This window comes from Cnephaeus nilssonii (assembly GCF_951640355.1).
Source record: "Cnephaeus nilssonii genome assembly, chromosome: 2".
NCBI classification, from domain to species: Eukaryota; Metazoa; Chordata; class Mammalia; order Chiroptera; family Vespertilionidae; genus Cnephaeus; species Cnephaeus nilssonii.
Window position 1 is genome coordinate 78,246,076 of NC_137073.1, and position 23,151 is coordinate 78,269,226.

At 40.8% G+C, this 23,151-nt stretch overlaps 1 protein-coding gene across 1 annotated transcript in view; it reads right to left on the bottom strand.

Moving 5' to 3' along the window:
* The window catches only part of NAIP (NLR family apoptosis inhibitory protein), a 31,007-nt gene extending 12,783 nt beyond the window's left edge, over positions 1 to 18,224 (bottom strand). Inside the window, exons 1-8 of the mRNA XM_079797830.1 lie at positions 17,723 to 18,224; positions 15,018 to 15,588; positions 13,631 to 13,730; positions 10,670 to 10,751; positions 9,733 to 9,784; positions 6,258 to 6,377; positions 3,947 to 4,046; positions 614 to 674 (exon numbers count right to left, since the gene is read on the bottom strand). Of these exons, the coding sequence (XP_079653956.1) occupies positions 614 to 674; positions 3,947 to 4,046; positions 6,258 to 6,377; positions 9,733 to 9,784; positions 10,670 to 10,751; positions 13,631 to 13,730; positions 15,018 to 15,585 (1,083 nt within the window). The 5' untranslated portion in view covers positions 15,586 to 15,588; positions 17,723 to 18,224. The remainder of the gene's footprint in view (positions 1 to 613; positions 675 to 3,946; positions 4,047 to 6,257; positions 6,378 to 9,732; positions 9,785 to 10,669; positions 10,752 to 13,630; positions 13,731 to 15,017; positions 15,589 to 17,722) is intronic.
* Between the last annotated feature and the right edge of the window lie 4,927 nt (positions 18,225 to 23,151).

The window sequence follows — 23,151 nt, forward strand, 5'->3', positions numbered from 1 at the left end:
CACTATCTTCCCCCCCCCCCCCCGTTTCACAAATTTTGTGCACCGGGCCTCTAGTATATGATAATAAAAGCAAAAGGATAGTAGGGGAGAAACAGAAATATACTATTACATAATTCATACATTATATGTCAAGTGTTATAATATGTAAAGATGACTGATAATGTTAAACACGCACATTATAAATTCTAGAGCAGGCACTAAAAAGACAAAGATGTACAGCTAATAAACCAATAATAGAGATAAAATGGAACACTAAAAAATACTCAAACTCAGAAAAGTAATGAAAAGAAGAAAAAGAAACACAGAAAGTTGTAATAAATAGACAGCAAATAGCAAAATAATACTTGAATCCAGCAGACCTGCACTCCAAGAAATGTTGTATATCAATAATTAAATTATATGTACATGTTCTTTTAAAAAAATATGTTTTTATTGGTTTCATAGAGAAGGGAGGAGGAAGAGAGAGAAACATCAATGATGAGAGAGAATCGTCAATTGGCTGCCTCCTGCACGCCCCCTACTGAGATCGAGCCCACAACCCAGGTATGTGCCCTGACCAAGAATTGAACTGTGACCTCCTACCACAGGTAGATGCTTAACCACTGAGCCATACCTGCCGGGCCAAATGTACATGTTCTAAACACTCCATTGTCAGAGTTAAAAACAAGATCCAACTATGTTTACCACAAGAAATTCACTTTTAAATATAAAGCCATAGATTAAAAGTAAAATGATTTCAAAAAAGATATCATGTAAAAACTAATTATAGAATAATTGGAGTGATAAAATAATATTAATGTCAGATAAAGACAAGAATAAGGAGTACTATGAGAGGTAAAGAGGGACAGTTCATATATTCTCTGAATATGAAAGGGCAAAGAATAATAATACACACTTCTGAAGAAAAATAATATGGAAATTATATGGGAAAATATGAAAATTTTTAAGTTGTCAAAAATTTAAGTTTGGACAATACCAAATTCGTAAGGAAGCAGGCCAAGGAAAATTCATCTATGGTAGTGTAAATGTACTAGTAAACGAGTACAACCACTCTGAAAAAGTTTTGCACTCTCTAGTGAAGTTGAATATGTTCAAATTTTATGACTGTGCAATTCCACATTTTGTTATATGTCCTAGAGAAACGATCATGGGCATTGGGAAATATGCACAAGAATGTTTGTAGTACCATTATTTGACTTTGCAACATCCCTCAGACAACCCAGATGTTGAATCAATAATGGAATAGATAATTATATACTTGTGAAATAATACACTATATAGCAGTGAAAACAAGTGGACTACAACTCTATACATAATTAAGAATGAGCCTGAAACACAATGTGGAGCTAAATGTGTCATTCACAGAACCATGCAGTATGCTTCTATTTTCACTTCAAGAATAGGCAAAATTCAATATGTTTAAGGCGACATATGCAGTGGGTAAAACCATAAAGAGAAGCAGATGAATAATTAACCAAAAATTCAGGATCATGTTTAACTCTGGATTGGAGGAAAAAGGATATAATTGGAATTGGGGAGGGTGGATATACAGTAGCCTTCTAAGGCATTTGGTAATGTTCAATTTCTTTTATATATATATATATATATATATAATATATATATATATATATATATATATATATATATATATAAAATTGATGTTTTACAGAGAGAAAGGGAGAGAGATAGAAAGTTAGAAACATCGATCAGCTGCCTCCTGCACACTCCCTACTGGGGATGTGCCCGCAACCAAGGTACATGCCCTTGACCGGAATCGAACCTGGGACCCTTCAGTCCACAGGCCGACGCTCTATCCATTGAGCCAAACCGGTTTCGGCTAATGTTCAATTTCTTAACTTCTGTGGTTGATACATTGGTTTCTTATTGTCCTTCAAATCATAAATATTTTAGTTACTCCTTTGGAGGCATCCTAGTCTTCAATTTAAAAAAAAAGAAGGCAAATGTAGAGTAAAAACCACACAAAAGGAAGTTGATAGATTCCAGAAAAAAAGTTCTAAACAAAAGTATACTGCATACTAGATTATGTTTCCAACAATTAAGAGGAATGTCCCTGTGATTCTCAACAATTTACTAAATACTAACTCAAATAAGAAAGAAAAAAAGCAACTACTTCTGTCAAAACTCCTTCAAAGCAGTATCCTCTTTAGAATCTTAGAATTAAATAGGAGTATTTGTTTTAAGATCTGTATGTATTAATACTTATTTCTGGAAAAAAGTCTTCAAATTACAAAGTGAAAACAACCAATTTCTTCTTACAACTCAACATTTATGGAGAGTTTGGTGAGCAAAAAATAAGTAAGCCAAAAAACTTTAAACATTCACAGAGAAAAAATATTAAAGAAATAGCCGTTTCACTCTGCCAGAGTGGCTCAGTGGTTGAGCATCAACCTATATATGAATCGAGAGGTCATGGTTCAATTCCTGGATGGGGCACTTGCCCAGGTTGTGGGCTCAATCCTTAGTGGGGGAGCATGCAGGATGCAGGCAATTGATGATTTTCTCTCATCACTGATGTTTTTATCTCTCTCTCCCTCTCCCTTCCTCTCTGAAATCAATAAAAAATATACATATTTAAAAACAACAAAACAAAAAAAAATAGCCATTTCTTCATGAAATTTTAGAACACTAGAAACAAACAGAAAATCCTAAAAGCTTCTAGAAGGGGTGGAAATGTGGTTTGCAATCTAAGGATTAAGAATCAGAATCAATAGCAACATTGGAAGCTATACGAAAATGTAGCAATGCCTTTACAATTGAAATTAGGACAACCTCCAACCTAGAATTCTATACCCAGCTAAACTATGAAACAAATGTGAGAAAATATTCACATATATGAATTATATACAAGCTAGAAACATGTATCTCTTGTGCAGTCTTTTCCAGGGAACTTGGAGGAGTGCTCCACCAAAATGAGTGGATAAACCAAGATGATGACATTAGATCCAGGATACAGGAGCTACAACACAGGAGAAAGCCAACAGGAATCCCTAGGATCCCAGAATAACTACAGGAAAAGCAGTTCATGTTGGAGAGAAACTTCAAGAAAATGAAAATGATGGAATATCTTATAGTTCTGAATTATTAGAGAGAAGATTTAAACATTTGGGTAAATTTGATGATAAACTGGTGCTCAAGACATTAAAAAAAATACCTAAGCAAATACTATAGTTAAAAAAATGTATTGGTGAGAATATGGAGAAATATATATAACTGTCATAAAAAAAATGAAGTACTGATACATGCTACAACATGGATGAACCTCAATACATTATGCTAAGTGAAAGAAGCCAGACACAAAAAGTCATATTGTATGTTTCCATTTATATAAAATATCCAAAATAAGTAAATCTGTAGAGACAGAAAGTATATTGGTAGCTCTAAGGAGCTAGAGTAGGATGGGGTGGGAAGATAGGGAGTGACTACTTAATGGGTACAGTTTTCTTTTGGGGTAATGAAAATGGAATTAGAGGAAGTGGTTGCACAACATTGTAAATGTACTAAATACTACTAGATTGTGCACTTTAAAGTGGTTAATGTATGAATTTCATTTAAAAAAAACAAAAAATTAAACAAACTACTAACAAGACAATTATTACTTTTTACAAAAATTAAAACTAGTACAGAGAGGAAAAATAATAATTTACGACAGGTTCAGTTCTGCATAGCATTTATGCAGTCATGATAAATAAACATACAATGTAAAAATATTGATATCACCAAAACTATGCTATAACTATAATAAAGGAAATGCTAAATGGAAAGGGTGTCATGAGAACAAGGGGATAAGAGATAAAGACTCATTCTTCAGAGTAGGAATGAGAGGGTTGAGCAAATATTTAATAAGAAAATGCAAAAAAAAAAACAAACGAGGGACAACTTGTTTTAAAGTATATCGAAATTCACAGACACTAAGCATTCCACTCACTCAGGAAAATATTTGGAATGATCTCCTAATGGGTCATCACCTTCCACCCAGTTTTTCATACATCCTCCACAGGAAAAACACTGGACGGTGTCCTCTATACCTAGATGCAAGGAAATTCAATCAGTGTAACTGGCATGTGTATTTCTCAACTGACACAGGTAATAACTACCAGGCCTTTATTAGCAAAACCCTACTTGCATTTCCAATCAGATTTTGTGACAAAGTCACAAGTTGGGGCAATATTCTATACAGGACCAACGGGATAATGAGCAAATAGTCATGGATGCTTCTATGTACCATGCACTTTGATGAACACCCTTTCCCTGTCCCATCCTCCTGTGGAGCAGGAGATGTGCAAATCAGTGTGGGCATTAAAGCTCCATGAAGGAAAAAAACTTTTGTCTGTTTTGCTCCCCAATGAATCTCATGGACTTGAAGAGTGCCTAGCACTTATTAGGCACTCTATAAGCATTTGTTTCGTGATTAAATCAGAGAAAATACACATGGGGCTCATGGGGAAAAATATGAGCAAATTTTGCAGCCCTGTGTAAGCCCATGAAGCATCAAATGCCTATTACTACATTATTGCCAGGTTTATTCCACTAGAAGTAGGATCAAGTCTCCTTGTGAGACTATATTTCTTAGAAAGGGAACTAGCATTGGAATCTACCAAAGGATTGAAGTAGAAATGGAACATCTATCATCTTCCGCTCTTGGACCTCTGTAGGCATGGCAAAGCTAGGGCAGAGGAAAACCTCCCTTTGTGTCTGCATGAAAATATGAGGTCCTAGAGTTTGCAAGACTGTTAGAGGGTCAGATGATTAGGATTTGTGGGGAGAGGTGGAGGTTCGAAAGGAAGAGGATGAGGACACTGGACAGAGGGTATTTGAAGGAGGCTGGCAAGAGGAAGACAGAATAGAGTAGGGACACTGCCTTTCCAAATGCTTAAGCTTGTGAGCCATTAAGATCATTTTGTACCATGGAATATTTTTGTTAAAGTGACCGCTATAGCCCTAACCGGTTTGGCTCAGTGGATAGAGCGTCGGCCTGTGGACTGAAGGGTCCCAGGTTCGATTCTGGTCAAGGGCATGTACCTTGGTTGCGGGCGCATCCCCAGTAGGAGGTGTGCAGAAGGCAGCTGATAGATGTTTCTCTCTCATCGATATTTCTAACTCTATCCCTCTCCCTTCCTCTCTGTAAAAAATCAATAAAATATATTTTAAAAAATAAAATAAAAAATAAAGTGACCGCTATATTCCCCTACTCTGCACTGCTGTGTGATATTTGTGACATCTATTTGACCTCTCAGTAAAAGATCTGCATGGACCTCCAATGTAACTCAATTTGTGTGTCTGGTCTGAAGAAGGCCAGCAAGGACCAAGGCAGAGCACAATATCCTTTCTCTGATCCTTACTGTACCTCAGGCGGTTAGCTGAAGGGAACCAGCCTACTAGTTGTGGATTACAGAGGGGAACTTCCTGATGACCAGAAGCTAAAGAGAATGCTATGACCCTAACCGGTTTGGCTCAGTGGATAGAGTGTCCACCCGCAGACTGAAGGGTCCTGGGTTCAATTCCGGTCAAGGACACGTACGTACCTCGGTTGCAGGTTGCAGGCTCAATCCCCAGTCCTGATCCAGGTATATCTGGGAGGCAACCAATCGATGTGTCTCTCTTTCTCTCCCTCCCTCCCTTTCAATCTCTCTAAAAATCACTGGGGAAAAAACATCCTCAGGTGAGGATTAACAACAACAAAAAGTATTGCTTGATTTTTCGCTTCTCTTATAGCTAGTCTGGCCATACTAAGTTCTGGTTAAAGAGGTAGAAGCAGAAGGGTCATGTGACAGTTTTATTGTGCTTTGCTGTCATGTGCTTCACAGATATTACATTTTTTGCAAATGGAAGGCAATACCCTCCATCAGCAAATGGATTATGACTCCCGTATTGTGATAGTTACTTTATTGCAGTGGTCTGGAACTGAACCTGCAGTATCTCCAAGGTCTGCCTTTACTCATGTATATATCTTTCATAAAAACAAAGTGGCATAAAACTAACTTTCGAAAAGCGGAGGATACATGTACTTGTATTCATTGTTAGTCGAGTTCTTAAGGTTTCAACTTGGAGCTTCCCTACCTAAGTTAGTTGTAGAAAACTGGGAGCGGCTTTCTGACTTGGCAAGGAAAAGGATATATAAGGAAAGACTAGAAGAGTGGAGATTGTGGAGACTAGATAAATACAAATCCAGGTCATTAAATGTATGTGGGCCTTGAATGAGCAGCAAGGCAAGAGGCTGATGCAAACTACTGACTCACCTATATAGAAAAGACCTGCTTTGGCCAGAGCTGCAGCACCCACAGGGGATGCATGGGGCCATTTCTTAAAAGAGTCCAGCCGTAGTTCTTCATTAGCAAAGATGCTGTCATTGCAAAAAGCTGGAATAAAAGGCATATGATTAGACCAGCAAGTTTTGATAGTGTACGTAGCAGGTTCAAGTTATCACTTCATATTTACAGACAGAATGATATGATGCTTGGAGTTTGCTTCAGTATAATTGGGGGAGGTTAAAAAGAAGAAAGTTAGATGAAGCAAGACTGACTATGTGTTAAACTGTTGAAGCAGAGTAGTGAGTATATACTATTTTATTTGTGTATGTTCAAATTTTTCTACTATAAAAGCTTTTAAAATTACCTCATCATCTAGCATCAGAATAAAACAATCAAAAAAGCTAAAGGTAGCCAAAACCGGTTTGGCTCAGTGGATTGAGCGTCGGCCTGCGAACTGAAAAAAGCTAAAGAAGATACACCTCCTTCGCAATTTAGTGTTAAGAAAGACAAACTTTCCTTGTAGTTCCCTTAAGAGCAGGCAGATTTATTTCTTGCCCTTTGGGGTGTCCACTCTATGGAATGGCCTCCATTAGTTTTCTCATATTGGGTGGGCTCTGGGGTTTGGTTCCTGTCATCTGTGCCCTATAAGGACGTGAAAATTAAACCTACATTGCCTGGCCGGTATGGATCAGTGGTTGTGGGTCGACCTATAAACCAGGAGGTCGCCGAAACCGGTTTGGCTCAGTGGACAGAGCGTCGGCCTGCGGACTGAAAGGTCCCAGGTTCGATTCCAGTCAAGGGCATGTACCTTGGTTGCGGGCACATCCCCAGTGGGGGGTGTGCAGGAGGCAGCTGGTCGATGTTTCTCTCTCATTGATGTTTCTAGCTCTCTATCCCTCTCCCTTCCTCTCTGTGAAAAATCAATAAAATATATTTAAAAAAAGAACAACAAACAAACAAACAAACAAAACAGGAGGTCGTGGTTTGATTCCTGGTCAGGGCACATGCCCAGGTTGCAGGCTCAATCCCCAGTAGGGGGTGTGCAAGAGGCAGCTGATCAATGATTCTCTCTCATCATTGATGTTGCCATCTCTCTCTCCCTCTCCCTTCCTTTCTAAAATCAATTTTTAAAAAATTTAAATCTGGCCCTAGCTGGTTTGGCTCAGTGGATAGAGCGTCAGCCTGCGGACTGAAGGGACCCAGGTTTGATTCCAGTCAAGGGCATATGCCTGAGTTGCGGGCTTGATCCCCAGTAGGGGACAGGCAGGAGGCAGCCAATTAATGATTCTCTCTCATCATTGATGTTTCTATCTCTCTATCTCTCCCTTCCTCTCTGAAATCAATCCTAAATAATAAGGAGATAATATGCAAATTGACCATCACTCCAACACAAGATGGCCGCCCCCATGTGGTCAAAGATGGCCGCCCCAATGTGGACACAAGATGGCCACAAGATGGCTGGCAGGGGAGGGCTGTTGTAGGCGATCAGGCCTGCAGGGAGGGCAGTTGGGGGGGACCAGGCCTGCAGGAGAGGGCAGTTGGGGGGGGCAGGCCTACATGGGAGGACAGTTGGGGGAGACCAGGCCTGCAGGGAAGGGCAGTTGGGGGGGACCAGGCCTGCAGGGGAGGGCCGTTGGGGGCGACCAGACCAGCAGGGGAGGGCAGTTAGGGGCAACCAGGCCGGCAGGGGAGGGCAGCTAGGGGCAATTGGGCCAGCAGGGGAGCAGTTAGGCGTTGATCAGGCTGGCAGGGGTGTGGTTAGGGGGTGATCAGGCTGGCAGGCAGAAGCGGTTAGGGGCAATCCAGCAGGCAGGCAGGTGAGCAGTTGGGAGCCAGCAGTCCTGGATTGTGAGAGGGATGTCCGACTGCCCGTTTAGGCCCGATCTTGGTGGGATCGGGCCTACATGGGCAGTTGGACATCCCTCAAGGGGTCCCAGATTAGAGAGGGTGCAGGCTGGGCTGAGGGACACCCCCCCCACCCCCCGTGCATGAATTTCGTGCACCAGGCCTCAAGTAAAGATATATTTAAAAAAAAATTTTAATCTACATTGGTTTTGTGAATTTTCTAAAGATGAAAGCTTGCTTTGATGTTCCACTCAACCCCAGGATTCATGCCATCACTTCATTTTTAAAAAAATATATATTTTATTGATTTTTTACATAGAGGAAAGGAGAGGGAGAGAGAGTTAGAAATATCGATGAGAGAGAAACATTAGTCAGCTGCCTCCTGCACACTCCCTACCGGGGATGTGCCCATAACCAAGGTACATGCCCTTGACCGGAATCGAACCTGGGACCCTTGAGTCCGCAGGCCGATGCTCTATCCACTGAGCCAAATCAGTTAGGGCCCGTCACTTCATTTTTAATCCGCTATGCTTAATGTATTGGAAAAATACATCTTTTCCTCCTGGGTGTCTCCTTTACTCTCGGACTACACAACACCTCTGGCACCAGATGTGTGGTGGTTTTCTCTGACCAGCTAGGCGCCCTAAAATTTAACTCAATTCTGACTCCCTCTACCTGGAGACAGCGTCAGATCCCACAGGTTAAGGGCTCAGTCCCACAAGACTGCCCCCACTTCACTTCATTTACTGAGTGGCTCACAGAACTCACAGAAACACTTTCTTATGTTTACTAGTCTAGTAAAGGATTGGTAGAAGATACAGGTGAACAGCTGGATGAAGAGGTAGGCTGAGGCCCGAGAGGGCCCCAAGAAGGGGAGCTTCCACCGCCATGGAGTTGGAATGTGTCACCCACCTGGAAGCTCTCTGAACCCTGTGCTACTGGGATTTCATCATGAAGATGTTATTAATTCCACTTCCAGCCCCGCTCCCCTCTCTGGAGAACTGGGAGGGGCGGGGAGGAGGAGGACTAAAAATTCTAAGCTCCTAATCATGGTTTCATGTTTCTAGTGACCAACCCCCATCCAGGAGCCCACCCAGAGTCACCTCATTAGAACAAAAGATGCCCCTAGTACTCTTATCGCTTAGGAAATTATGAGCGTTTTAGGAGCCCTGTATAAGGATTTGAAGGTGGAGAACTATATATATTTTTTCTATTACTTCATGTTTAATTCTTAACAGACACAGATCCATTTAAGAATGTTTTCAAAACCATTTTATCCAGAAATTTTAATTGTGTTATATATATATATATATATATATATATATATATATATATATATATATATATTTCAGAGAGGAAGGGAGAGGGAGAGAGAGATAGAAACATCAATGATGAGAGAGAATCACTGATCGGCTGCCTCCTGCATGTCCCCCACTGGGGATAGAGCCTACAACCTGGGCATGTGCCCTATAAAATGAGTAAAAAAATAGAAGGGTTAAAAAAAGGGTGAGGACAAAAGAAAAACAAAAAAAGAAATAAACAAGCAAAGCCTTTGAAATATGTCTGCGTTTTAAACATTTTAACATTTCTTCCCTTAAAAAAAAAAAAGACTGTTTACCTGATGCCATAGGTAAATCTCTCTTGACCCAGGAATTCACAAAATGTTCTCCCTGAAGAAAATGAAAAATTTGACTTTGACTTAGAGGATACAAGTATCTATGAAATGAAGTTTCCTTGGATTGAGTGGCAGGGTTGTTGGAGATGGTTCTCTAAATATTTGTTTCTATTAATGTTGGAATTTTTTATGCAGTGCTGCTACCTAACAGGAAGCCTTCTAGGGTGGCTGTTTCCAGAGATCTAGCTCCAAAGCTGACTTACATGTGGATATCAGAGATGTACTTTGACTAATGAGGAAGTATGAAATATAGGAAGGAAACTAGATTGAGAAGGGCATTAGGTATTAAGCAACTGATCCTTCTCTGATAACCGCACTTGATTTCTTTCTCAGGAAACACTTCTCCACGTTCAGGTCAAGTTATCTCTGCAGGGTTCTTATCTTCTGAGTCATGTTAGCCAATAAATTCCCCTTTTTGCTTAAGTCAATTTGGGTTGGGTTTTCTATGACCTGCCATTAGGGAATCCTTACTAATAGTTATAGAGTAACTAGCTAGGAGACAGGAACTGAGGCCCTCTGAGGGTGATGGTGACGTGGTCCCAAAATCTCACACAGGTATTCAGACGGGACAGCCAAGGAAAGCTAGGGGAGGTGGCCTCAGTCAAAGAGGGAAAGACTATGAGGAAGGCAGACTGACCAATCAAAAGTCAGCCCTGGAAAAAGGACTTTTAAGGGCTCTAGTTTAGCAAGAGAATGTGATTTTCTTCATTCTGCCAGTTGAGAAGTAGGGGTAGGAAAGAAGGGAATAAGAAAGAAGTAAGAAGTAGAATTCATGACTCTCCCACCCCCCCCAAAAAAAGAAAGCCCATCCTCTTCTAATTCAGATATTATTAGGTAATCAAAAGCCAACATGAGGGGGGAAAATGGTGTTATAAATTACCGTGACATCAACAAATCCCTTGTAGCTTTGAATATACTGGCCAATTTCCTCTGAGGATTTCTTACTTTGAAGAAATTCACATCTATAATTAATAAACATAATTAAAATCTACACCAATATTGTGACAGAGCTGTTCTATATCTCTATTATTGTGGTGATGGTTATACAATAAACATTTGTTAAAACTTACTGAATTGTACACTTAAAAATAGTGAATTTTTTCAACTTAAAATAAAACTGTCAAGAGACTTATACCAAAATGTAAGAGATTCATCATTATTCTCACATAATTATTCTTTACTTACATAAGTGACAACATAAATAATTTAAAATTAAGTCTTAAAATTATCTTTTCTCTTGAAACAAAATATATAATAGAATCAAAGAGACTGATTTACAGTAATATATATATATATAGACTGGAGATTTTGTTAGTTAAATTAAGCTATGGTGGCCCAGCAGGCATGGCTCAGTGGTTGAGCATCGACCTATGAACCAGGAGGTCACAGTTCAATTCCCAGGTAGGGCACATGCCCGGGTTTATTGATTTCAGAGAGAAAGGGAGAGGGAGAGACAGAAACATCAATGATGAGAGAGAATCATTGATCGGCTGCCTCCTGTATGCCCGCTACTGGGGATCCAGTCCGCAACGTGGGCACCTGCCCTTGACCAGAATCAAACCTGGGACCCTTCAGTCCAGAGTCCGATGCTCTATCCACTGAGCCAAACCATCTAGGGCTCTATATATTTTCAAACAAGTCTGTATATAGGTTGAGTGGCTTTATACATTTTTTAAGGGCTTACACTACACATATTATTTTGCATATTGCTTTTTTCACTTACCATATCATAGACATCCTTCCACTTTTGTGAGCATGACTGTACATGTGCAAGATGACTTATAAACATAGATAACTGCCCAGGTATTGTGTGGTTGATCTATGATATAACCAATAACCTCTTTGCATGTAGTAGCTATATGACAAATATTTGTTAAAGAAATAGAGTATGATGCCCTAGATGGTTTGGCTCAGTGGATAGAGCGTTGGCCTGTGGACTGAAGGGTCCCGGGTTCCATTCCAGTCAAGGGCACATGCCTGAGTTGTGGGGCTCGATCCCCAGTAGGGGGCGTGCAGGAGGCAGCCAATCAATGATTCTCTCTCATCATTGACGTTTCTGACTTTCCCTCTCCCTTCCTCTCTGAAATCAATAAAATATATATATATATAAAAGAAATAGAGTATAAGCTTGATCACATTGCTAGATCCAAGTACTAGGTTATAGGAAATATAGGAAGTAGAAAAACATTGTTACTCCACAGAAACAGATTCAGCCAAACCTAGAGTGTAGGGAATTTTACAGGACAGATTACATGGCTTCTATAAAGAATAAGTGACAAGAAAAAGAGGAAAGAAGGAAATCTATAAATTAAAAATATTAAGAGACAGATCAACTAAATGTAATAGACAGATTTGTTTGGATTCTGATTTAAATTAACCAGCAGTAAAGAGAGAGAAGGGCCCTAACCAGTTTGGCTCAGTGGATAGAGCGTCGGCCTGCAGACTGAAAGGTCCCAAGGGCATGTACCTTGGTTGGGGCACATCCCCAGTAGGAGGTGTGCAGGAGGCAGCTGGTCGATGTTTCTCTCTCATAAATGTTTCTGACTCTCTATCCCTCTCTCTTCCTCTCTGTAAAAAATCAATAAAATATATTAAAAAAAGAGAGAGAGAGAGAAGGAATTGGAGGGATGTGGACATTGAACAATGACTCATATATTTGATTATATGTATTGAGGAATCAATGTTAATCTTTTTTTAGGAGAAATAATGATACTGTGGTTTTGTTTCTTAAAGGTATTTCAGTATATAATTCTAAAATATAAGAATATCAACAAATGGCCTAACCAGTTTGGCTCAGTAGATAGAGTATCAGCCTGCGGACTGAAGGATCCCAGGTTCGATTCCAGTCAAGGGCATGTACCATGGTTGCAGGCACATCCCCAGTAGGAGGTGTGCAGGAGGCAGGTGATTGATGTTTCTCTCTCATCGATGTTTCTAACTCTCTATCCCTCTCCCTTCCTCTCTGTAAAAAAATCAATAAAATATATTTTTTTTAAAAAAGAATATCAACAAATGGCATTATATGATGTATGGAATGGACTTTAATATAAACTGGTTATTATTATTATTTCTGAAGAAAGGTGGGTGAAAGATGAATGGAAGATACAGGTGAAGACTTCGCCATGTGTTAGTAAGTTCTTATTATACTACTAGAGGCCCGAAGCACGAAATTCATGAAAGAGTAGGCCCTCACAGCCCCGGCTTCGTCCAGAAGGTCATTTGGATGGTCGTTCCGCTGTTCGGCCGTTTGGTCGATTTGCATATTATACTTTTATTATTATAGATTCTCTCCACCTTTGAAATTTTCCATAATAAAAGTTTTAAAAACTATAAAGGGAATGAATATGTATTTGCTAGATACAAAGTAATATAGAAATACTAGTAAATATAGCATTAAAAATAATTAAAATATACTTTATTTTCTAAGGGAATTAAAGAGCATTGCAACATTCAAAATTCTGAGTTTTTAAAATAAAATGTTTTTGTTCAGTACATAATCAGCAGTACATGAAACCATTTGTAATAGTCTTAAACATTGTTTTACTCTCCACCTTCCTTTAAATGCCATTTTACAACATCCCTATGTGAATTATTCTTATTTATCAGTTAGGGTGGATCCTGAAACTTCTACTTGACAAAATGTGTCTTCATATTTAGGATGATAAAATAACATTTAAGAAATTATTTTTAAATTATGTGATCTTTGCTTGAAGAAATTCTGGAACATTCCAGTTTTGAGTATGCTACTCTAGGAAGGTGACTCTTGCCTTTAGTTTTGTTTCAGGAGAGAGAGAGAGAGAGAGAGAGAGAGAGAGAGAGAGAGAGAGAGAGATCTACTTACTTGGGGAACCACTTGGCATGCTCCTTCCAAGGATCATCTCCTTCCTCCCAATTTCCTAAACATCCACCACAGGAAAAACACTGCACAGTGTCCCGTTTCCCTGCATGTGAAGGAAAACATTTAGATTGCCCAGCAATGGCACCATGGAGTAGTCCCAGAAGGTCTGTTTCTGGGAGTTGCCTGCTGTGTGCGTGAGGAAGACTTACTCCAACATCTCTGTGCACTTCCACGGTCATCTGGCTGAATTTCCATCTGCAGCCCCAGGCCCTAAAAGACCATTTTATAAGCCTAGGACCTCCCCATCAGCCATGCCATACTGCATACACCTGTTTAACACCTGCCCGCCAGGTGTTCCCAGAGCTGGTGTTTGCTATTTGAGCTCTCAGAGCCGCAGTAGTGGGGAAGCAGGGAAACCCCAGAACTCACAACGTAGAGCACGGTTAGAAAACCTAAGTTGTAGCTCTGCAATGAAATTTCTATGGACACAGGCATGTTTTTAAACTCTTTGAGCCTCAATGAACTCAACTGTGAAATGGGGGTAATTGGTGAGTTTGTTGGTACTCAGTAAATGACTGCTGTTATTGTTATTATAATTCTCACTTACACCCATCATAACACTTACGGCATGCCTAGGTCAATTCAAACTGCAGTTTTCTTAAATGCAGTTTGCCCTATACATTAGAATTAGCCCTAAGATTAAAACCAACCCACCAACAAACAGAAAGCCATTCCAATATTGCAGCAATTAAAAGAATCAAAGGAAAATCTCATAGGAGCAGCAAAAGGAAAAGGGGAGGAGACTGGGGTCCAACTGATCTCATGATTTATTTTATTTTATTCATTTTTTGTTAATCCTCACCCGAGGATATATTTTCCATTGATTTTTAGAGAGAGTGGAAGGAGAAAGGTGAGGAGATGGAGGGAGGGAGGGAAGAAGGGAAAGAGGGAGGGAGGGAGGGAGGGGAAGAGAGAGAGATAAACATCAATATAGGGGGCCGGGGATTGAACCTGCAACCCCAGTATGTTCCCTTGACCAGGAATTGAACCTGAGATCCTTCGGTGTGTGGGCCGACACTCTAACCACTTAGCACACCAGCTAGGGCCCTCATGATTTATTTTAAGGACCTTAAGAATGTTGTCAATATTGTCTAAGGTCCAAATTTAAGCAAAAGTAACTGTCTAATTATATACATATTTGACAAATTAATATGTGATACGAAACATAAAGCTCAAGTAAATTACTGCAGTTGAATTTTAATGAACTAGACCTTATACCTAATACAATACATTTAACAAGTGAGGAAAGGTTCACAAAATATTGCAACTGAAATATGGAACCTAAACTTAAAACTCCAGAGAAATGCTTCAGAAAATGATTTCAAGTTACCTGTAAAGACAAAGCCAGCCGCTGAGAGCTCCCGTGGGGATGTCCCATGGGCATAAAATGGCCAATCTTGGAAGGTTTCAAGTCTGGCCTTCTCTTCTTGGTACTTTGCTTTGTCTCCTCTCCTCTTGCTCTCTGGATTCCTAACTCTTATGTCATACTTAGCAATGTTGCCAACATCTTTGCCCAAAAGGAACTCACAGTGCGGGCTGAACTTCTTATGGTCTTCTATGGGGAGTCTCTTGAGGGCAGAACAAAACAGGATTAAGCTACAGCAGAAGCACTGCACCCCCTTTTTTATGCCGGTGAAATAAAACCCAGCCGCTGCCATCTCCTGTGGTGTCCACGAGCTGTAGGGGTCATAGGTCACAAAAGTCTTTAACCTTTTGGCTTCACTGCGCATTTCTGAGTTAAAGCCTTTCTGCATTTTTGCTCGATCTTCCTGCTCGTCTTTTTCCATTTCCTTTACAAACTGAACTGCGTCGATGCCTAGAAGAGCAGACAGCTGAGCGAGGGAAGTTGCATCATGCTGGGAAATCCTCTGGTCAGCGGCCTCCTCCTGCGAGGCCATTTTCTGAGAAGGGAAAGAAAAGCAGGTTAACAGACATTCCCACTTGTTTGACTAGTCCTGAGATTTTCTTCAACCCTTTCATTCTTACTGTTTCATTTCTTCTGAATAATACTGATCTGTGCATCATTCAGCCCGAGTGGGAGGGAAGACGCTAGTAGGTCAACGACGGCCCCTCTCACTCCATCCTGTCCTCCCAGCAGTAAGGTCACCTGTTCCGTCCAAGCGGTTGGAGGCCCTCTTATCACAGCATCAGTCGTCACTTACATCAAAGGCATACAATAGGGGACTCCTTAGTGTAGTCACATAAATCCAAAGATGCTTGCTTGCATCCCCAACACTTCTGGAGCCTCAGGAGTATTTCATGTAACCCTGAAGGTGGAATTATGTGTTTTATGTGCCCCCTCCCTTTATCCAGCTAAGTTGATTTGCAGTTTGCCCATCTACCCACATTTCTGCAAAAGCGGCAGCGAACAGGTCTTAATGAAGGCCAAGCGTGCCCTTCATTTCGCAGTAATAAGGCAAGGAAAAGCACTCAGTGGTCAGTAATGAGCTAAATCTGTTCCAGCAGTTTCCTGAGTAGCTCTCTATAGCAGTCCACAGGGTTACTTTGCTTTTTGATTGATTAGCTCCTTTGTTTCAAGTTCTCTTGCTGCCCTCTCCCTGTAGAGCCTCTTTAGTGCTTATCTATCAGATGAGGTCTTATTCTGAACAGAAGAAATACTTGCCCACCTCTCCTTTGGCCTCAGGTTTCTTCCCTTCACGGAAGAAACCAGCCAAAGCTCTGGTCTTGGCAGGCTAAGGCTCTTTCTTAGTTACTTTCATTTTTGCCAAAGCAACCAAAACCAGCTGAGGCACAGCATTCTCAGCTGACTTCCCCTCTATCTGAATTTCTGTTTTAATTCACTCAGCTATTTCCTCTGGCTCTGGAGTGACCACATTTACATTCCATTGCTGTGCTTTCTCTCCTATCAATAGTCATAGTACTTGAATGAATTCAAACCAGGGATTCCTCGGCAGCCAGCCTGCCATCAGTGGTTATAAATATTTTTTAATAGATTTTTATTTATTTCAGAGAGGAAGGGAGAGGGGGAGAGAGATAGAAACATCAATGATGAGAGAGAATCATTGATTGGCTGCCTCCTGCACGCCCCCCACTGGGGACCGAGCCCACAACCCGCGCATGTGCCCTTGACTGGAATCGAACCCGGGACCCTTCAGTCCCCAGGCCAACGCTCTATCCACTGAGCCAAACCAGCCAGGGCAGTGATTGTAAATCTTTCACCCACTTTTCATTTTTCTTTCTGCCAAACAAAGCCTTAGTCGTTATTTAAATTATAAAGCCAAACCCTGTTTCAATGATCCCATTCGCAGCGCTATCATCAGCATTTACACACGTTTGGGTACTTGGAAAAAAACTCACTGGACTCTTCATAGTATACTTACATAAGACTTTAATACAGGTAAAGGATAAGATACAAAAATAAAAATAAAAACCAGGCAAACATCAGAGAGGGCTGATCCCAGGCCCAGTTCCTGGCGGCCTAAGCTGCACAGGCTGTGCTGCATTTCAGGGAATGAACAACCTAGGTATGTGCAAGTACCTTGGTCTCGGGAAACTACAATCTCTTCCAAGGAGGGGTCTTTCAGACTCTTCTGGTCACGTGGCCAAAACTAGGCTACATGACCAGCCTCAAAAACAGAAAAGCTGGTATAGGGTGCCGCTGGTCTGTCTCAGACCCCAGCACAGGACTACAGTAATCACTAGTTAGTACATTCCATGCGGATTTGGCCAAGAGACAGCACCGTGGCTCCAGGCCTCCCCAGAGATAAATAAACACGGGGTTTCAACAGAACAGCTGGGATCAATTTTAGGTTCATGGTCAATTTTGCTAATCAGGAGGCCGTTTCTGGGATGAGAGGTCTCCAAGACCCTCTCCAGATTTCATGTCCTTTGACTACAAGAGCAAAGAGTACCAGATGAGGCAACTATGTCACGGATCTAGAATTTAAACCCAAGTCTGGGTGGCTATAGTGCCTGTCCTCTTACCTCCAGAGGAACAAAAGTAAGAGAAATAAGAGTGCCATTACTTCAGGTGTGGAGGAAAAGCACCTTTGCCAGAAATGGTAATTTACTTACCGAGAGGTTTAGCCAGAGTCCCGGTCCACTGGAAGGAGAATGGGCCGCCTGAGTACAAATGCTGTGTTGGTCCTTGAATGGGAAGCAGTGAGAAAATATTTGAGGAACTAAAACTCAAAACAAACTGCAGTTCACTGAGAAATTACCCGTAAATGCTCTAAGTATGAAGTCAAAAGGGCCAGTCAGGACCCAGAAGGAATGACAACACCTCCCAAGTCCCACAACAGGAAGTGTTTTATTCTAAACAGTTACGATTGGTTAGTGCGCACAGTGCTAGTGTAAGTCTTACTTCTTTGCTGGTGACAGTTTCTATCTTTCCGGTTTATTTTAGGATTTTCTCTTTTATCCTTGGGCTTATAAAATTCCAAAATGTTGTGTATAGGTTTGGGTGTTTCTGCATTCATTGTTCTGGGCACCAAATGGGCCCTTTCACCCTGAACACAGGGGTGGCCCATCAGCCCTAAGACATTGTTTTCTATAATTTCCTTTGACGATTTCCTACTGTCTGCTAATCTCTTTTCACTCTTTCTGGTATCCCCATGATTTAGGTGGGGATTTAATTGATCACCCAAACTCCCCCCCTGCCCCCCCCCCCCCCCCACATTCTTAGTGCTTTTGCTCTATTTTCTGGGAAATTTCCTCTCCAGTATCTTCCAACTCTCCTATAGTAACTCTTAATTCAGCAATTATAGTTTTAATTTCCCACAGCTCTTTCTTGTTCTCTATTTTCATGGCATCTTATTATTTTTAACCAACACAACCTTTCTGACTCTCTCCTACGATACTGTCAGATGATAAAACTAAGGTTAATGAGGAGTTTGCTTTCCTGGTTCAAGGGAAAACAGCCTGGGATTGGGGAGAGGGTGCCTCACAAGCAGTGGAACACTGTTTCCCAGGGATTCGGGGCCAGAGCGAGTTTTATAGAGAAGAGGCAACAGGAAACAGGGCAGGGTAGGCTCGGAGAACAGGAATTTCCTTACAGGACCACAATCTGTTTTCCTAGGGGAAGGTAGACTAGCCAAAGCTGAGTGGGAGGATTGTGATTGATGGATGTTAGGTTTCCCTGACAGGTGTGTCCCATAAGTGCAGGCTTATTGAGGTTTAGATTTGTGACTTGGGCCAGGCCACTGGGGTGGCCTCCCTTTTGTGGGTCCTGATAAACAAATTAACTTTATCAATACTAAGGTTTCGTTCATCTGTCTCCCAAATTATGTTTTCTCCAAGGCTGTTACCATTTACCTTTGTGTTTATTTTTCAAATTTCCAGCCATCCTCAAATGCACACTGATTCTCGGTTTGCAATTTATGTTTAAGAAGTAGGCCGTTGAAAAGCTGATTGGTCAGAATTACGGTTAAAATCTAATTAAAAGCCACATCACTGTGACTTGAACTAAGCCCTTTACTTTATGAAGGCCAGATTGGGGAGCCAGGGTTTACCCTGGAGAAGCTCTAAATCAGAGGAACACCTCAGAAAACTACTTCAAGTTACCTGTGAGACAGAGCTGGCAGCCGAAAGCACACTGGGGATATTCCTTGAGCAGAAAATGACCAGTTCTAGAAGGATTCCTTGTTTGGGGGTGCCAATGCCCACACCAGCTCAAGTTAGCTGAAACAGCTTATTCAGTTTTTTTAAAAGATAATCATCTAATATTTTTTGCCTCAGGTTTAAACCCTATCAAATAATCTGATGGTGGGGTGGAGGGAGCCAACTGTGACATGCACAGATTTTAAATTAGTCCACCGATTTCCAGCCCTTCCCGTCATTCCTGCCCTCCTTCTTACCTGCCACTCAGGGTCCCCCGCTGCTCCAGGATTCTCTGCGGGGTGAAGAGCCTCCCACAGGGGATATGTGTGTCCAGGCTGTGGTTTCCGTTGGCCCACTTCATTGGTTACTACTATTCTATTTGAGTTTCCACCTTCCAAAAATTTGTTAAAATAGTCTATGTGCTGATGGTCCCCTCCCGCTTTCTTAATTTTTTCTGGGTTTATACTTTAAAAAATAATTTCAATATTGTGTAATTATTATAAAAAAAAATAAGAACTAAGGCGCTCTCCCTCCAGGGAGCATGTCCGTCCACGCCTTTCTCTTTCCCCTCCCTGCACCAGGCACGTTACCATCACCTTCCTCACTCCCAAGTTCCCAGGGCCCTTGCTTTACCTCTATAGCTTGTTTCCTAAGCCCATTTCTTTTAGGAATTACTTATTTTCTATCTCTATGATTTACCAAATAAATGTTCTCTTGAAATTACAAAAGAAGAACTAAGGCCCTAGCTGGTTTGGCTCAGTGGACAGTGTGTCAGCCTTCGGACTGAAAGGGTCTGGGTTCGATTCTGGTCAAGGGCATATGCCCAGGTTGCGGGCTCGATCCTCTGTGTGGGACGTGCAGGAGGCAGCCAACCAACGATTCTCTCTCATTATTGATGTTTCTATCCCTCTCTCGCTCTCCCTTCTTCTCTGAAATTAACTAAAAAAATACATTTTTAAAAAGAATTAAAATTTATTTAGAGACTACTACTTGCTAGACAGTTCTAAGTGCTTCAGAAATGTACATATAATCCTTTTAACAGTAACAAAGCAGGCATGTTATTTCCATTTTACAGACAAGGAAACTTAGGCAGATAGGGGTTCAGATAAATCAGTCTGGCTACAGAGTCTGCACTCTTTTTTAAAATATATATATTTTATTGATTTTTTACAGAGAGGAAGGGAGAGGGATAGAGAGTTAGAAACATCGATGAGAGAGAAACATCAATCAGCTGCCTCCTGCACACCCCCTACTGGGGATGTGCCCGCAACCAAGGTACATTCCCTTGACTGGAATCGAACCTGGGACCCTTGAGTCCGCAGGCCGACGCTCTATCCACTGAGCCAAACCAGTTAGGGCTATGTCCTCTTTTTAGTATCTATATCCTACTACCTAGGTTACTATCAGATAGATAGAGATGTACAGGTTTGCTGAGTGAATTAATAAATTAACAAATTGTGTATTATTTTCAGGGCCCTGGCTGGAGGTGTGACTAAAATAGCAATTTAGTCAGGTGAAATCAGGAATTTAAATCCCATAAGGACCCCATCAGAGCCCCAGTCCACCTTGTAATAGGTTTCCCCAGCACAGAATAGGCCCCTCGGACTCAAACTTCTTGCCCTTTCTCCTAAACTCTGCCACCCACTAAAGGCCTGCATTTCTACCCCCCACTTCCCAAGGCCTGGCTGTGCCCTTTCTTTCTCACCACTCGAAATCCTGTCATGTTCTGAGTTTGCCAATCAGTACAGAGATACAGACAGCTGAACACAGATGGGACATGAGGAAGTTACAAAGCACTGAGAAAACTTACACAATGTTTATGGTTCTTCTTTCCTACTGTCATTCTGAGAAGAAGTCCCACTGTCCCCTCAGTTTTGAAATATGTTAGCATTTTGATTGTGACATGCCTTCTGTATACAGTGGGTCACCCGTGGTCCTTAAATACAAGACTCACGTTTTTCATCTAAATCTTCAAATAGTACTGCCATCTTCATTTTGTACAGATATAGTTATTTTCAAGGGCAAGAGTCACAACAAAATAGAAACAGTGCACGTATTGCCACATATAGGTGGAAAATGTACCACTTGAACCATGACCCAAATAAATTAAAAAGAAATTTTATTGCAGTTCCCCTCCAACCTCCAGCTCCATTACTACTACATTATTTGATGAACAGGATTGCTTTTGTGTTATTATTCAGGCCCTCAACCAACAGCTAACATTAGCTAAAACATTATTTACATTTGCTTCACCACAACTTCCCAAGATTCCATAAATGTTTTTTTAAAATATATTTTTATTGATTTCAGAGAGGAAGGGAGAAGGAGAGAGGGATGGAAATATCAATGATGAGAGAGAATCATTGATCAGCTGCCTTCTGCACATCCCCCACTGGGGATTGAGCCCACAACCCAGGCATGTGCGCTTGGCTGGGATCAAACCCGGGACCCTTCAGTCCACAGGCTGATGCTCTATCCACTGAGCCAAACCATCTAAGGCAATGTTATTATTTTTGAATACTTTATTTGTTTACATGTCTCAAAAATTAAAACTATATAAAAATGCTAAAATATAATTATCTCTCAGCCCTGCATTCATCTACTCCTCTATACCCTACCCCTTTGTATTCTCTCAGTGTTTCACTTGGAAGACAGATTTATTGAGATACTAGTGGCCCGGTGCACAGATGCGTGTACTTTGAAAGGAAATTAATTAGAAGAAATATTTTAATGTCTCTATTCGCCCTTTCTCTATAATAGAAGTGTCAGAGATGAAAGAAAATTAGTAAAATGTATATGAAAATAATATATAAATAATAAACAATAACATGATTTAACAAAAACATGATATAAAAACAAAAACATGATATAAAAACAACCGATAAAAACAGTGACTGATAAGTTGATTAAACTTATTCTAATATCTCTCTGTATAGCACATTAAAAGTAAAAACACTTTCAGAGTGCTTGACTAATTTCCCTTGTGATGAAGTATTTACAACTTTAACGTCACATGCTCTTTGAACTTGAGAGAAAGCAACATATAACTGATCATGTCCGAAAACGGATTCAGGTAGGAATATTCCTACTCTGTCTAGAGTTTGTCCTTGTGATTTATTAATAGTCTTCGCGAATGCTGGCATCACAGGAAACTGTACTCGAATTAATTTAAATGGGAGGCCAGTGTCAGACGGGGACAAATCAATTCTTGGAATCAGAACAACCTCTCCTTCCGCAGATCCTGTTAATACTTCAGCTTTGATTATGTTAGGTCGCAATCTTGTGATAAAAGTAGTACCATTATAAAGACCCCAGTTACTATTAAGATTTCTCAGTAGCATGATGATTGCACCTACTTTCAATTTTAATTTATGACACGGCATTCCCGAAGGAGTAATACTATTAAGAAATTCAATGGGAAATTTTTCCTTTTTGGCATCATCTATTGAATCGATGGAATCATCACTCAAATAGGTGTGAAAATCTCCATCAAGTATATCCAAAATTTCTTCATTTAATTTATGAACGTGGTCATTTTCAGGACAAAGAATCGCATGTTTAGATATATTTTTAGTACTATCTATATATATACTATTTCCAAAGGTAGTTTCAATAATAGATCCATTACAAATCATTTCACGGGGGATTTCAATAATATCCATCCTATATAATAAAATAGTAATATGCAAATTGACCGTACCTTCGCTACGCCCAAGCCACACCCACCAGCCAAAGCCACGCCTGCCAGCCAATCAGGGCGAGTATGCAAATTACCCAACAAAGATGGCGGTTAATTTGCATACACTGAGGGAGGATGGAGTGAAGACTGAAGACAACTTAGAAGGAAGAGGGAGGAAAAGCCGAAAGCAAGGTGGCTGCCAGAGGGAAAGCCCAGGCGGGGTGGG